Source organism: Megascapheus bottae, chromosome 10 (genome assembly GCF_031878675.1).
Source record: "Megascapheus bottae isolate mThoBot1 chromosome 10, mThoBot2.hap1, whole genome shotgun sequence".
Lineage (NCBI taxonomy): Eukaryota > Metazoa > Chordata > Mammalia > Rodentia > Geomyidae > Megascapheus > Megascapheus bottae.
In genome coordinates, this window is record NC_143518.1 from 20,840,261 (window position 1) to 20,856,735 (window position 16,475).

Consider the following 16,475-nt stretch of genomic DNA (forward strand, 5'->3'; position numbering starts at 1 on the left):
TTAACCAGTGTTTGTGTGTGTTGGGATGGGGGAGGGGAAAGAAGGCCAAGATTTGCCACCCTGGTGATTAGAAGGGATGTAGACTTGAGTAAAGAGAACCAGACTAAAGTCAGAAGAAGGCCGTGGGTGCAGAGAGCAGGGGGGACAGGGTTGCAGGGAATGTGGGAGAGGAGATGATCTGTCTGTTGTTAGAAATAGCTTCAGCTAATTAAAACAGAAAGCAAACAGACTGGAGGAATTTTGAGCTCTGGGTTGAGTTTTGTCTCTGGGTGGTCTAAGCAGACAAAGACTAACAAGTTAGGGCTTCACCTTATCCTTTACAAAACGGAGACAAAGGTCCAGTAATGATGTTGGTTTGTAAATCACTGTCAGAGCTTTAACAAGAAAGGATCCCAAAGACAGCTCTTTTTTTTTTTTTTTTTTTGCATTCTCCCCCCCCCACCCCAAGTTCCAGAAGGCTTTCCTGGGGAATAATGCTATATCTCCAATTGAATGGAATACATTCATTGCCTGTCTCAGTCTACCTTTTTCCTACTTCTCACTGCTTTCCTGTTTTCTGACTCTGAGTTTATTTTAGTCTTCTGTTTCTCTTTAGCTCATCACAGACATCTGTCTTTCTTGCTGTCCCCATCCAGCCACCCCATTCTCTCCCACTCCTATTTTCATCTCTTTACCCCTCTCTCCAGTTGCTTTAACAGGCCTAAAACTGCTTAGCTTCCCTCCCTCTTCTCTTCAGATCTGCAGTCTCTTTGTTGGACATGTCTCAACCTGTTTTCAGCCTCAGACTAATCCTCCATAACACTGAAAAAGACAGATGAGGTCAGACTTGGTGGGGAGGGAAGGAAGAGAAAAATTTCTACCCAGGAAACCATACTCATTCATAACTGGCTTTCCAAATGAGAACAGAATACGTGTATGTGTGTATGTGTGTGTGTGTGTGTGTGTATACATGTGAGCGTGTGTGCAAATGTGTTTCCTGCTGGCAAGATCACCAATTCCTTCTTTGCTCATAGCACATGGCTACATTCCAGTAGGTTTTATGCTCCTAATATATAAAGGGGAAGAAGCATCAGAAATTTCTATCTTTAGATTAGTAGCTGGCGACACTAGGGTTGCAGGAGCCATCCTTTTATCCTCCAGGATCCTCTAGCAGTTTGTTACCTTGCCAACTGGTAGGCTGGAGTTAAAGCTGCAAGGGTCTTCCTCAGCTGGGAATAAGGAAGAGAAAGCAGGCTGCTGAAACTAACAAGGTCCCTGGAGTCATTTATTAGTGTCTCTGGTCTCTTTTTATTTGACAGAAGAAGGAAAAGAAGGTGTTTATTCCTCCTGATAAGACACATATTTAGTTTTATATTTGAAGACTTTGACCCTCATTATGGCCTTTTTTTTTGCACCCAACCAGCTCTGCCTTCAAACATATTCGAGTCCTTCCAGCTGACCCAAAGTCTTTATTGCTTGTCATCCTGGTTCTTTCTCTTTTTCCCTTTATGCCAAGTTCTTCATTTTTCTTTTTTAATTTAATTTTATTTTAAAGGTGATGTACAAAGGGGTTACAGTTACATACATAAAGTAATGAGTACATTTTCTGTCAAACATTATTACTCCTTCCCATTTTTCTTCCAGTTCCCCTCACCCTGACTCCCCCCATCCCTTCCTCCTGCAAGATATAAAGTTCATTTCCAACCTAGTGTCTTGTAGAATATCACTGTCCCATTGGTTCACCCCTTGTCCTGTTATCTCACTATTTTGTTATTCCCCCTCCCTTCCCCTTATCAGATAAACCTATATACAAGACACTGGGTACCAAAAATAAAAACAAAAATAGTGACAACAGGGGATAAACCAAAGGAAAAAGAAGAGCAAAAGAAAAAAGAAATAACTTCATACAGCACATTAAAAAAATACACCAAAGAAATCCCTCTTGTTTCCATAGCTTGGAGTTCATTTCAATTAGCATCATTTTATAGAGTCATATGTATATCGCTGTTGAGCTATTGTGATCCTCTGCTAGGAATATCTTAGACATAAACTAATTTTTACAAATGAGAGAAACCATAGAGTCTATGTTTCTTTAGGTCTGGCTTACTTCACCTAATACAATTTTCTAAGTCTTTCCATTTCCTTACAAATGGAGTGATGTCATTCTTTCTGATGGAAGCATAGCATTCCACTGTGTATATATATCACATTTTCTTGATCCATTTATCTACTGAGGGGCATTGGGGTTGGTTCCATATCTTAGCTGTAGTAAATAACGCTGCAATGAACATGGCTATGCTGCTAGTTTAGTGTGGCCTTGTTTGTGATCATTTGGGTAAATGTCCAGGAGTGGGATTTCTGGATCACACGAGAGAAGGGAGGAAGAATCTCCATTGCTTTCCAGAATGATTGAACAAGTTTACATTCCCACCAACAGTGTAGTAGCATTCCTTTTTTGGCCCCATCCCCATCAGCATCTGTTATTATTTGTTTTCCTGATAATGGCCATTGTAATTGGGTGAGGTGGAATCTCAATATAGTTTAGCTTTTTGTTTTTGGGTTTTTTTTTTTTTTTGGCCATTCCTGAGACTTGAACTCAGGACCTGGGCACTGTCCCTTAGACTCTCTGTGCTTAAGGTTAGTGCTCTACTACTTGAGCCAAAGTGCCACCAAGGAATCAAAACCAGCACGTCATGCATGGCACACAAGCACTCTACCACTAGGCCACACTCCTGGACCTCAATGTAATTTTAATTTTCATTTCTTTTATGGCCATAGGTGTTGTGTCAATTGGCTATTCTTATTTCCTCTCCAGAGAAGTCTCTTTTTTAGCCCACTTATTAATGGGGTGGTTGTTTCTTTGAAGATTTGTTATGTGGGGATAATTGTTTGTTTGTTTTTGCCAGTTGTGGGGCTTGAACTCAGGGCCTGAGCACTGTCCTTGGACTTTTCTCAGGACTAGAGCTCTACCACTTGAGCCACAGCACCACTTCCAGTTTTTTTCTATGTGTGTGGTACTGAGGAATCGAACCTGGGTCTTCATGCATCCTAGGCAAGCACTCTACCACTAGGCCAAACTCCCAGCCTGGGGGGGAGGGTAATTCATTGAACTTCAGGTACATTTTTTTTTTTTACCAGTCCTGGGCTTGAGCTCAGGGCCTGAGCACTGTCCTTGGACTTTCTCAAGGCTAGAGCTCTACCACTTGAGCCTCAGCACCACTTCCGGTTTTTTCTATGTATGTGGTACCGAGGAATCGAACCCGGGTCTTCATGCATGCTAGGCAAGCACTTTAACCACTAGGCCAAACTCCCGGCCCCATGAACTTCAGGTACATTTTTTGATATGAGATCCCTGTTTGTTGTATAGCTAGTGAAGATCTTGTCCCAATCTGTGGGCTTTCTATTTATCTTGCTAGCTATGTCCTTTACCATACAGAAGCTCTGCAGTTTAATGTGATCCCATTTATCCAGTCATTCTTCAATTTGTTGTGTTTCTGGATCTTTATTTAGGAAGTTTCGACCTGTGTCAAGGAGCCCTAGAGTATCCCCTATTCCTTCCTGTGATATTTTCAAGTTATCTGATTTTTACATTGAAGTCTTTGATCCATTTGGAGTTGATTCTGGTGCAGGATGATATATAAGGATCTAATTTCAGTTTTATATGCATGCATAGCCAATTCTGCCAGCGCCATTTGTTGAAGTTATGCCAAGATTTTCTTGGGGAAGGAGTTATAGCCAGAGGCTCCACATCCTTCTCTTCACTCTCTTTATAATCTGGTTCTGTCTAATCTTCTACTAGAACTTTTGTTAAAGTCACCAATGATAATATCTAGCACATACTTGTCCACATGTGTGAGCACGTGCTCACATTTAGGGCCTCAGTGCTGTTCTGTAGTTTTTTCAAAGTTGATACTTCACCAATGAAGCAACAGCTCCATTTGCAGCTTTTTGGTAGTGAATTGGAAGTAAGAGTCTCATCAGCCAGACTTTCTTGCTTGAGCTAGCTTGGAATGATGATCAGATCTTAGCCTCCTGAATAGTTGGGATTATAGCCAGGAGCCACTCGTACTGCCCTGACATCTTACTCCTTTGGACAGCTCTTCCTTCTTAAACCCTGCTATTATGATTCTATCCCAGCCTGTCTTAGGTTTCTGTCCTTCTTTCTCTTGAGAGTTTCTTTGGGCTTATAGGTCTCAATGTGACCATCCCTCCCCACCCCTAAACAATAGAGGAAAAGTCCCAGAAGCCTGCAGGAATGTTTCTCAAATTGCAAGAGTTCCATATGGCTGGAGGGAGCATGTGAGAGGAGGGATGACAAGAGAGAGCTAGGCCTCCATGGACCTAAAGCTGAGAATTTCGCATTTTACCTTGCTATCAATAGAAATATCTGCTTTTGAAATCTTTATGTGTACCTCAGTCTCCTGGAGTGATCGTGTTAAACTAGAATCAGTAGGCCTGGGATGGTGCTTGAGAGTCTGCATTTCTTGTTAGCCAGCAAACAGTAAAGTATCTTATTTTGAGAATAAGGAACTAGTCACACTTGATCTATTATCAGATTTTTCTGGAGGTTTTATGTTGTTTTTTTCACTCATCTAGAATGTAATCACCCTAAGGGCCAAGATTCTGTTCTTCATTATATCTTTGTATTCCCTATAAATGAGTTCCCTCTGGGTGTTTATGTATGTTTATTTTTGTCAGCACTGGGGCTTCAACCCAGGGCCAGAACACTCTCTCCTAGTTTTTTTTTTTTTCTCAAAGTTGGTGCTCCACTACTTGAATTATATCTCCACTTCTGGGTATTCTTGTAAATACTTAAATAGGACCCAGTGCTGAGCCCTTTACAGGTATTTTGTTGCACTAATTTATCCTCTAACTACAATTAGAAGCAAGTAGTACTCAAAAAAAAAAAAACTTATAAACAAAAAAATCAAAAAAGATCAGTGACTTTCCAAGTAAAAAGTCAATAATCAGGTTCAAGTTCTTGGTCCTTTGTTTGCAAGGGTCTTTAGGAAACAGAGGAGCAGTGAACTTGAATAGTCCTTTTACTGGGGTCCTCATTTGACCATGCAAGATGATCACCCACTTACCCTAAATCTCATTTATCCTTTCCTGCTGGTAAGTATGACCCTCCCCTCTTCCTTCTCTCTCAAGCAGGGACTCTGAGGCACAGAAAGCCCACATAGGGATCACATGATGCTGAGGTAACTGAATGGTTGGGAAGCAGACAGCTGGACTAGCCCACAAGCCAGGATTGCTCACACCACACCCCAGCTATGCTCAGCAATGCAGTTTGAACATAGAGTGGAGTGAGGGGAGAAACCTACAGAAATTACAGAGCAATGACAACCCTAGCTTAGAGTCCCATGTACCTCAAATTCAGTTTCTCAGATGAAATTTTGGCTTTACTGATTGTTCCCATGATCATAAAAAGGCATCCTGGTTTCTCAAGTAGGTCATATGGGGGCAGGGGTAGAAAGAGCTGATAAATGCAGATGCCAAAGAACTTTTACCCTTTTCCAGACCAAAAATTAAACTTGGAAGTGGTCTGAAGAAGAGAGAGCTGCAGCTTAAGAATAGTCTGGGAGAAGAAGGTAGGTGGGGTGCTCCTGCCCTAAATTCACTTTGCCCATAGTGGACCTTGAGCAGAAGTTCCTCTGATGATGACTCTCCCTCCCCCACCACTTGAAAGCCTTGAGCTCACTTCCTGCCGGTCATATCTGCTGCTTGATGCCAAATAACTGATCTACTCTCCCACGTATAGTAGTAACTCACTGTAAAAAGTCTCTATTAATCAAAGAGAGAGGGGGAGACAAGGCAAAGAGGCCTTTTGTGATTTCTCTATCCTAGCAGTTCTGTGATTGTTTTTGAAAGTGGCATTGCAGTTCCAGCAAAGGCCAACATTTTACACAAATGTGGTGGGGTCAACATTTGGGCTTTCCTGGTTTCTCTCCTTTTTCCTGCATCTGGCTACCAGCCAAGTTGGCTTTCAGTTCCTGCTTGTATGTAGACTCCTCTCCCACTCTTTCTGTTACGATGGGCTTGGAGAGTCGGATGAGGCACAGGGAGAGGGTGACTTCCAGTTCTCACAGCTGTGGCTTGATCTCCAAATCCTAGAGTCTTTGCAAATCTCACAGTGAGGCAATCCAAGGCTTTGCTCTCTTAATGGGCTATCCCATTCTGCACCATAGCTCTTCACTGAGCAGACTCAGTTCCTCAGTTTAACGATGATGTTGAGTACCATCTGGGAGAGAGTTGGGGAGATGAGACTTAGAAGACACAGTCAGACAGAAACAGAAGAGGAATAGCTACAGCTCTAGTGGAAATATCTATGCCAAATAGACCAGGATGACATAAGTAGGTAAATAGCTAAGTAGGTACATATCAGCTTGGGAGAGAAATACTGTATTGGATGGCATCCTAAATTCAAGAAGGTGAGCAAGTGTGGAGAGCAGCCACCTAGAGTCAACCATCAGTGCTTTGAGAAGAGGAAACATAGGTTTGCAGAAGGAACAGAGGAGTTTGGTTCAGTTTTGCTTGTTTTTTGTTACTTCAGACCAAGCAAGTTCCAAGCTACTTCTCTGCTCCAAAACTCAGGAGGTGAATAAGCCGAAAGGAACACACAATTTTCAGCACATCCCTAGTTCTAGAAAAATGGAGAAAAGTCTTGCCTTGGCATCCAGTGAAACGACTGGGCAAGGGAAACTTGGCAGAGGTCCAGTTCATTGGGAGAAAGCAAGGAGCTGGGGCCAGGGCTGACATGGTGCTAAATGAGTGGGGAAAGAATAGCTAATTCTCACCTTCATCTTGGAAGTTAGGAATAAGGCTTCTTACACAGGCCTAAGGGCAGCATGTTACCGGATCTCAGACCACTTTATTACACAAGACTCTTAATAAGTAGATTTATTAGCAGATATCACAGGCCTACTCTAAGCCAATCCTCTGAATCACCTGCTAGAGATGCTTAGTGGAGTGACTGGGACCAGTTCTTCTATCCCACTTTCCAAAATGACCTCTGTTCATCTCTGCAGAAGTGGACCATGCGGCACTTCTATGGGCTGCTGTTGGTCTGCCATGCAGTGAGAGGGAGAGGCCCTTTCAGGAATGCAGTCCCTGGAGGTTTCCCCTTCCTTGCCTGAAAGATTCCAAAGGTCTGAGACAAACACCACGATGTCATCCAACTGAGATGTTTGGGCTATATTCTTCTGGGAGAGGCAATTGCTAGAGAGGGACTTTATTTTTAAAACCTTCATTCCCACTGGGGGAGGGGCGTAGCACGGGCACACATTAGGGAAAAGTTTGTCTAAGGAAAGGAGACATTCAACTAGATGCAAGCTTTCTGTACCCTGAAGAATTGTTACTGCATACTCCGAGGGCATGAGTTAGGGTCTCTGATTCCTAATACCAACTCTGCTTCTACTATGGTTTTTCCTCCCAAGCCTTTCCATGGGGTAGAATTTTAAATGTGAACAATGGTTCAAAGGTTGAGAGACAAACTGCTCATTACTGGAAAGAGTGCCAGGAATCCTGGGAAGTCGACCTCACTCTCCACTGGAACACTGCGCCTCATGGTTATGCTTCTTTTATAGTCACTGGAAGGTTGGCCCAGCTTTTCTTTTCATTCCCATCTTCTTTCAGGAACTGCTGGGATAAAAGGGAGCCAAGGAGAATAAAAAAAAATTCACAAGCGGGACAGGAATAAAATATTTAAGGCAAAAGACCAGAAATTCTTTGCATATGCAGTGAACTGAACTAACTCTTCATTGTAAAAAAAAAAAAAAGTATAAAGAAATAACTGCCTGTTAAACCTATGTCACAGTATTAGCCTATAGACCTCATCACTGTCTCTAAGCAAGGCAGACAGGCCTACTAAGGTGAAGAGACTCCAATTAACCCAGTGATAAAAACAGAACATTTCTACCATCATTGACTTCAGTTCCAATATCAAATACATCTTTATTCTGAGCATTCCTTCCCACTTCTCATCCCCAAACCTAAGCATTGATGAATGGGAAAAATGGAAAAGTTATTGATACTACAAAGAAAGCCCAGTCACTTTGGATTAGCAGCCCAATTTTTTCATCATTAGCTTTTTTCCCAAATGAAGTTGATAGTTTCTGAAAGGGAGGACAAAAAAAAAAATTAAGGCAAGCTGGGTGCTGATGTAGCTCAAGTGGCAGAGCACCAGCTTTAAGCAGAAAAAGCTAAGAAACAGTGCCCAAGCTCTGAGTTCAAACCCTAGTACCATCTTAAATTTTTTTTTTAAATTAAAGCAATATGGTTGAGAAGTACTGTTAAAAACCATTATCCCTTGTTACAATCTTGGAGTGATTGTCAAAAAGCACTTCAAATACTTGACCTTTACACAGCAGTCAGAAAAAGGAAAAAAAAACAAAAACAAAAGTGGGGGTGGAGTGCTTAGAGGTAAAGCTCAGTAGTAGAGTACTTGCCTAACTAGTATGGCCTAGTTCCTGAGTTCAATTGCAGCACTGGAAAAAAAAATTCCAGACCACAGCTGGGGTCTGGAGTTTCCCAAAGTGACAAGAAATGGTTAGATCCTAAAACTCTGGCCTTGTTTCTAATCATACTGCATCTGACTTAGCTATGTGATAATCCTGTCTTGGCATCAGGAAACCTCTTGTCCAGGGTCTATCAATGGGCATGGCTTAAGGAGCATTCTGTGCCAATAAATTCAGGCTAAAAATAACTCTGTGAACTATTTTTTTTCCTTTACTCATCGCAGAGAGCATTTGTATGTCAACAAGAACTTTGCTCCCTGTGAGTTTTCACTCCTGTTTACTCCTTCCTGAAAATAGTAGTTTGATACAACCCAGGAAAGTCACAGTTTGATATGACACATACATACCAACAAAACCATGTTAGCTAAACATCTAGAGGAAAAAAAGAATAAAAGAACCCACACTCACGGATAATTTAAAGATGTTCTTCTTTCTTACAAAAATGTACATTTTTTTTCACCAGAGAACATCTTGTTTATACATAGAATTTATTCCTTTATTAATAAAAACTATTAAGCACTTAGTATGTATGAAGTATTTGGTTTGGTTTGATTTTATAAACAGTCTCACTATGTTCTAGGCTAGCTTGGAACTCTAGATCCTCTTGCCTTGGCTTCCTGAGTGCTGAGATTACTTTACAGAAACATACCACCACACCCATCAGTTATGAGGTACTTTTCTAAGACTATTAACTCATTAATTTTCACAACTCTATGAGGTAGGAACCATTATCCCAATTTTATAACTGGGGAAAAAAAGGAAGTAGAGAGATGAAATAACTTGTCCAAGGATCTACAGCTAAGTAGCAAAGCTAAGACACAAAAATCCAGGCAGCCTGGCTCCAGAGCCCATATTCACACCTTTACACTATATGGTTCTCCAACAATTCTGTAACAACAAAAAGATGATTTTTAAAAGAAGTTTTCTGCACAGCTCCCTATCAAATATGTCAATTTGCATTTTCTAAATTAAGCAGACACATGGTCCCATAGTATATCTTCATGGGAAATGAAAGGATCAACTGGAACTTTAGTCTCATCCAAAATAGACAGCTCTTTAACACACCAAATGCTACCACCTTTCTAATATTAAAAAAATGCACTGATAGCTGTTCAAGTAAAATTGTTATCTAGCAACAAAAAAATTGGTCCTAAATTAAGCTCTGGGCACTTTTAAGCAGTCAGCCCTCAATGGAACTTTGATGACTATGGCAGACCTAAAGTAGCTCATCTTTTAATGAAAAACGAAACAACTTAAGACAATTGCCTAACTGAATAACTTACACATTGTTATAGGTGTAGTATTGTGATGGAGTAGGAAGCAAAAAGTTCTATGCCTACCTCTGTTAATAGTTCACTAACAGATATGAAGAAATACTTAAGCAATGGCTCACTCCCCTGTGAGGGTTCATATAACTTAGGTAGGGCCAGGCACCATTCACAATCTCTTTTTATTTAAAGGTCATAACCTTTACCTCAAGTTTTGTCTGTTTTGTCAATTTCTTCCACCTTTTTTTTTTTGCCAGTCCTGGGTCTTGAGCTCAGGGCCTGAGCACTGTCCTTGGACTTTCTCAAGGCTAGAGCTCCACCACTTGAGCCTCAGCACCACTTCCAGCTTTTTCTTTGTATGTGGTACCGAAGAATCAAACCCTGGTCTGCATGCTAGGCAAGCACTCTACCACTAGGCCAAACTCGCAGCCCATCAACGTTTTCTGCCTCTTAAAACACACTAGTATTCATAAACTGCAAGATCTTTTTAAGGTATTGGCAACTGCATATTAAAACAACTAATTGGGGGGCCGGGAGTTTGGCCTAGTGGTTAAAGTGCTTGCCTAGCATGCATGAAGACCCGGGTTCAATTCCTCTGTACCACATACGTAGAAAAAAAGCCGGAAGTGGTGCTGAGGCTCAAGTGGTAGAGCTCTAGCCTTGAGAAAGACCAAGGACAGTGCTCAGGCCCTGAGCTCAAGCCCAGGACTGCCAAAAAATAAAAATAAAAAAAATAAAACAACTAATTGGTTTGCTCCTAAAATACAGATTACTCAGTACTTTTCAAATATTGAACATTTTTAGACAAAAACAGAAAACCTCCTTTAACTGCAGTAATTTTAGCAAAATGATATGGCTATCATGTGTTTACCAGAACCAAAACACTGATGTAAATCACTTAGGTGACAAAAGCCAACCTAGAAGTTTCGCTGATTTGACACAGGAATTTCACTTTTACATATATACCTACTTTCTATAGCTATGCTAGTAAAGAAAAATAAAAAAAATTTCAATCCTGACACCTAGTGGAATGTAGAGGTGGACCTGACTGTTTGGATAGGTCTTATCAGCTTTATGTTCTAGCTCTAACAGGGATCTAAAGCACCTTTTTTTTTTTTTCCAGTTAAAAGCTGTAAGATAATTCATGATATATAGATTAGCAGGCTAGTTTTAGTGAGAAACATTTTTATTGATGCTTACTGATGTCAATTATTCTTATTAACCGATTAATTTCCTCCAGATCAGGCTGGAGAAAACTGGCCTAAATAGACTACAGAAAAGGAAGTTGTAGTAGTACCAGTCGCTGATACTAGTATCTAATAGCAGTCTTATGGTATGGGGAGGTAAAAGACTAAACATGTCTCTTCTGATACTTAGTGAAGCCAGTGAACAATGTCCATGGTCTGTGAATGCCTTATACTAAGAACCACACCTTTAATTTTCTAGCCTAGACCTCAGCTTCCCTCCTCCTCCCACTTTGCTGGCAACCCAGGCAGGTGATTACAGACGAGGCAGTGAAGTTGCTTCAAAATATTTAATACGTGTTAGACACGTAAAGATACATTTTTATACAAAAATCAATACAAGGAAGGAGAAAATACTGTACAAAAACCTTATCCAGCTCCCCCAACCTTTATACAACAAAGACTGGAGTCACCGTATCTACAAAACCATAGGGTCTTTCCACGTAGGGCTTGTCTGTAAACTTTGTTTCATTAAACACTTTTTTAAAAGCACTGTGTAGTTCTGAGCTAGAGCTTTTAAAAATATATCTTTTCTCTATAAACTCCGTATTTCCAAGCTTGAACTCTTCTGTGAAGTTCGTCAAGCTTCCCATCCCCACCCCCCCGCGCCCGTGGGGAGATGAAGGTCCCTTAATATTCCCCTTCCCCCAGAGCAATCACAGGGTCTAAACGTTTGTGTGCGAGGATGGTGGGGAGGAGAGAAGGAATGCGTGTTTCCACCGCGGGCTGCTCCCCTCCAGTCGCAGGAAATCCCGGCAGGAGACCCCTCCCGGTACTGGGGCAGCTTCTCCTCTCACGACAAAGGTGTGTAAAGTCCCCTCCCTCCCCGAGATCAGCCGGGGAACTCCCGCGCCCCCGGTCGTCGCCCGCTTCCTTCTCCGTGCCGAGGGCAGAGGAAAGTCCCTGTCAGTCCCCAAAGTCTTAAGCCCCGGGGAAGGGGTGGCGTGTTCCAGGAGGACGAAGAAAAAAGAAAAAAAGAAAAAGAAAAAGTTGTCTAAATTCCACAAGACGAACTTACGGGCACACACATACACAAAACGTTAACGACCGTCCTCTTCCTATGATAAGCCACTCCAGGTCTCGAGATGAGCCTCGAGTCTCGACACAGCGGGGCTGCCAAAGCCGGGGTCCGGGTGCTGCCCCGCAGCCACCAAGTCTCCCCGACGCGCCCGGCGCCGGTCGTCGTTTCGGGGCGTCCTCGTCGCCGGAAGAGGCCCGGCCCCTCACTTTGGGGACGCCCGCTGCTCAACCTCCACCCGCCGCCCCGCGACCCGGGGCTCAGAAGGCCACGATGGCTGTGCTCCAGGGGTTCATGTCTCTCAGCACCGGCTTATCGCAGCAGATCTGCCCGGGCTCGGCCGTTTCCGGACCGCCCTCCCCGGCCTCCTCTTCCTCCCGGCCGCCCCCGGGGCCTTTCCGTAAGAGTCCCGAGAAACTGGAACCGAAGATGCTGATGAGGTTAGCCACGTTGCCGGTCTCCATCTCCTCCTCGCCGTCCTCTCCTCCTCCGCCGCCTCCGCCTCCGCCGCCGCCGGGCTGCTCCTCGGAGTTCCGGCGCGGCTTCTTGTGCGGGGTCGCGCCGGGCGCCGGGCAGCCCGCGTGGCCGCCGCCCGCTCCCGCCGCGCCGCGCTTCCTGGGGCCCACGGCGGGCGGCGCGGGGGCTTCGTCCTCGGCGGGCTGAGGCGCGCAGCGGCAGTCGGCTCCGAGGGACGCGGTCAGCGCGCCCGGCGGCTCCTCCCCGGTCGGGGGGCAGCCGCAGGGGCGGCGCGCGGGCCGAGGCTCCGGGAATCCGCCGGTCGCCGCCACGCTCGCTTCTTCCTCAGCGCTCCGGGCGGCTCTGACCGCGTCCTCGGTGCTCTCCGCCCGCGACGCGCGGGAGGTGTCTGGGCGCTCCGGCTGCGGCTGCTCGGGCTCCGGCCAGGCGGCCTGGGCCGCCGGGGGAGGCGGTCCCCCCCAGCCCGCGGGTGGCCCGGACGCCGGCTCCCCGGGCTGCGGCGGCGGCACCATCGGAGTCCCCGCGGGGCCGGCCAGGTAGAGGCCAGGGCAGGGGTCGCTCAGGTAGACCTGGCGGGCGCTGCGCAGCACCAGCGAGACCAGAAGGTTCTTGTGCAGCTTGATGCCGCCCCGCTGGACCCGGGAGTTGTAGATCTTGCCCAGGGAGATGCTGACGATGCGGTGAGCCTCCAGCTTGAACTCCATCCTGCCTCCTCTTCTCCGGGCTGGCGTTGAGGGGAATGGACCCACCCCTGCCTCGGGTCCGACGAGGAGAGCGACTGGCGTAGACAAGTCCGCCCCGGGGGCGCACCCTCGGTAGCCAAGCGCTCCGAAGACAAACGACTCCGTGCCGCGAGCGCCCCGCCTGGCTTCGGTCCCCTCAACCCAGACAACCGCTCCCTCCCACGTCCGGTCGCTACACTGAGGTCCGCCGCGCCGCCCCGCGCTTTATATATGCTGCTCGAACGCCAATCACGGCGCGCCGTCAACCGTTCGGGGCGGGCCGGAACGCCTTCGTGTGTCGCGTGTGGCCAATCAGTGGTCGAGGGAGGGGCTTCAGGGCTCGTTCGAACGTTAGTCCCGCGGAGCAAGTTCTTAAAGGGGTCGAAGGCGAGCGGCTACCGGCTAATGCTGGGGCTTCGGCTCTCGGGTGTGCACGGGAAGGAGGTTGCGGTGCTGTTTATAGTTAAAGGTTCTGGCTCGTGCTTTCGCTTGCTAGAACCAAAGTAAAGGGAACCGGTCCAATTTTCAGTGTGCTTTGGTGGGCTCTGCTCCACAATAAAGCCCTGATCCTTCCTTGGCCAACCACCCTCCCCACCCCATCCCAGCCAGGTTTCCAGGATCCGGATCCCTCCCACCTCCAGTTCTTGCTCTATGCCCTTTGGAAAGATACATCTCGTTCTGTCTTGGTTTTCATAACAGTGCCCGTGTCTTAGTTTTTCTTAAGACAAAACAAGGTTAATACAAAATTGCGTCGAGTAAGTGATCAGTGTATGTTTTTAGAGCACACTGGCACACACATAAACTGGGTGCTGGAGCAAAGGAAAGGTTTGAACAAAGAAGATGCATTTGAATTGGATATTGAAAATCCCTGAGGTGGAACCCCACAAGTTCTGAGCAACACAGCAAGAAAAAGACATAGAGAGAGAGAGAGAGAGAGAGAGAGAGAGAGAGAGAGAGAGAGAGAGAGAGAGAGAGAGAGAGAGAGAGAGAGAGAGAGAGAGAGAGAGAGAGAGAGTGGTGTCTGTGTTGTGGGGCTTGAACTCAAGGCCCGAGTACTGTCCCTGAGCTCTCTTTGCTCATAGCTAGAGCTCCACCACTTTGAGCCACAGTGCCCCCTCTGGTTTTCTAGTGGTTAATTGCAGATAAGAGTCTCACCGACTTTCGAACCTGAGCTGGCTTTGAACCCTGATCTTCAGATCTCAACTTCCTGGGTAGCTAGGATTACAGATGTGAGCCAACCTGCCTCTGGTGTGATTAATTATTTAAGTACTTTGCAACTACATGTGAAGATGACATGGGGGATCTCAAAGCTGTTGATAAAAGGGTTTGGGGAGATATGAAAAGAAAACAATGGCGGTCGTTCTGAACAAAATATATTTGTGAATCTGAAATGCCATTCTGAAACCCCTTTGGTAAAATTAACATATACATAAAAATAAAACGGGATTTTATTGCCAAAAATAGTTGGCACAGTGTAGGTGGCTGGTACCAGCAGGAACTGGTGAGCAGGGCTAACAGAGAAGATGAATGAGAATGATTGTAGTTCAAGTAGTTTATTTTCATGTAGAAAAATAGAGAAATGAAACTTGTGAAACTCATTTTAAAAAGGGAAGAGAGTGGGATAAACAAGAATAGAAGAGGTGAGTTTGGGATTTATTTTGTATGTATCTGTGGAAGTATCACAGTAAACCCTCCTACCTTGTACAAGCTCATGTATGTATCTCTTAAAAAACAATAATGCAAAAAAAAAAAGAGGCAGGATCTGGTTCAGGAACATCTCCTTTGGTGGGTATTCTGGGCATATACCCAAAAGTTAAATAGGAGAGCTTAGAAACTGAAGCTGAGGCTCCATGAGCTTTGATGAAGAGACAGAGCCATAGGGACCTACCCAAAGCTTGCCCAGTAAGAAAAATCACAGAATAGGTTCTAGCACAGCTGGCACACAGAGATCCTTGAATTGTAAAAACTCTTTTGAGCAGTTAGGCAAATGGTCTAGGTAGAAATAACAAAAGTGAGAAAACCAAGAGACAAAACCTCGAGTAACAATTGGGATGCCCCCACTTACTACCCACATGGGATATTGATTAATACAGTGTGTGTGTGTGTGTGTGTGTGTGTGTGTGTGTGTGTGTGTGTGTGTATGCTGGTACTGGAGCTTGAACCAGGGGTCCTGTACATTCGCCTGTTTTTTGTTCAAGGTGGGTACCACTTGAACCATACATCACTTCTGGATTTTGCTGGTTAATTGGAGATAAAAGTGTCTCAGATGTGTCTGCCCTAGATGAGATCATCAGATCTCATCTTTCAGGTTACTAAGATTATAAATGTGAGCCACTGGCACCCAGACCAATGTACTTACATTTTGTTAATTTTTTTTGAAATCTACAAGGTTATTTAATTTCATTAGAAAACTATTACCTGTATACAATTTTGGTCTATTTTAATTCTCTCAGATGAGAAATATTTCATATCATTAAATTGAATTAGGTATATTCTTTATTATGTTTCAGGAACAATACCTCATCATTTCTATAACAATGCATTTCTTTCTTACATTTATTTATCTGAATAACGACGTACTGAGTCTTTTCTTCCACTCAGTAATTACAGTTTATGTAAGTGTAATTTATAGCATTAATAATTAGATTCATTATCTGTTCTTTATTTAAAATCTCCCTGTGATGGGATGGTTCCATGATAACTAAATAGTCTGGTTATCAAAGCATTTGACTTTGACAAAGGCACTTTTTTTTTTTTCTTTTTGGTAGTTCTGGGTCTTGATCTTAGGACCTGGACACTCTTCCTGAGCCTCTGTGCTCAAGGCTAGCACTCTACCACTTGAGCCATAACATCACTTCTTGATTTTTGTGAGTAGTTTATTGGAGATAAGGTGCTAGAGCCAGCTGGCAGCGAATGGATTCCTGATTTAGGGGGTGAGGACTTGGAAAAGAAGAAGACAAGAAAAAAATGGGGTCGGGAGGACTACAGCCCAAGTCAGCAGGCCAAGAAGGCTGTGAGCTTAAGACTGTAGCCCCATTTATTTCAAGTTCCAATCTTAAATACTTTTCTTAAAACCAGGAAACTTCCAGGGGTTACATTCGTACAAAACAACAAGCAAGTCTCAGATAAGTTAAATGAGAAGTGACTGACATAGCCCAAAGTCATCATGATAACAGCTTACTTCCTTGTGTACCCAGTTGTGCAGGTCCAAGGTCACTCTGACCCCACACTTGGCCCCCAACAATAAGGGT

General features: G+C 44.4%; 1 protein-coding gene across 1 annotated transcript; it reads right to left on the minus strand.

Annotated features, from left to right (window-relative positions):
* Positions 1 to 11,283: 11,283 nt before the first annotated feature.
* Positions 11,284 to 13,413, minus strand: Ier5 (immediate early response 5). The gene has a single exon (XM_090340309.1). The coding sequence runs from the start codon at positions 13,204 to 13,206 to the stop codon at positions 12,286 to 12,288; it is 921 nt and encodes a 306-aa protein (XP_090196435.1). The 5' UTR covers positions 13,207 to 13,413; the 3' UTR covers positions 11,284 to 12,285.
* Between the last annotated feature and the right edge of the window lie 3,062 nt (positions 13,414 to 16,475).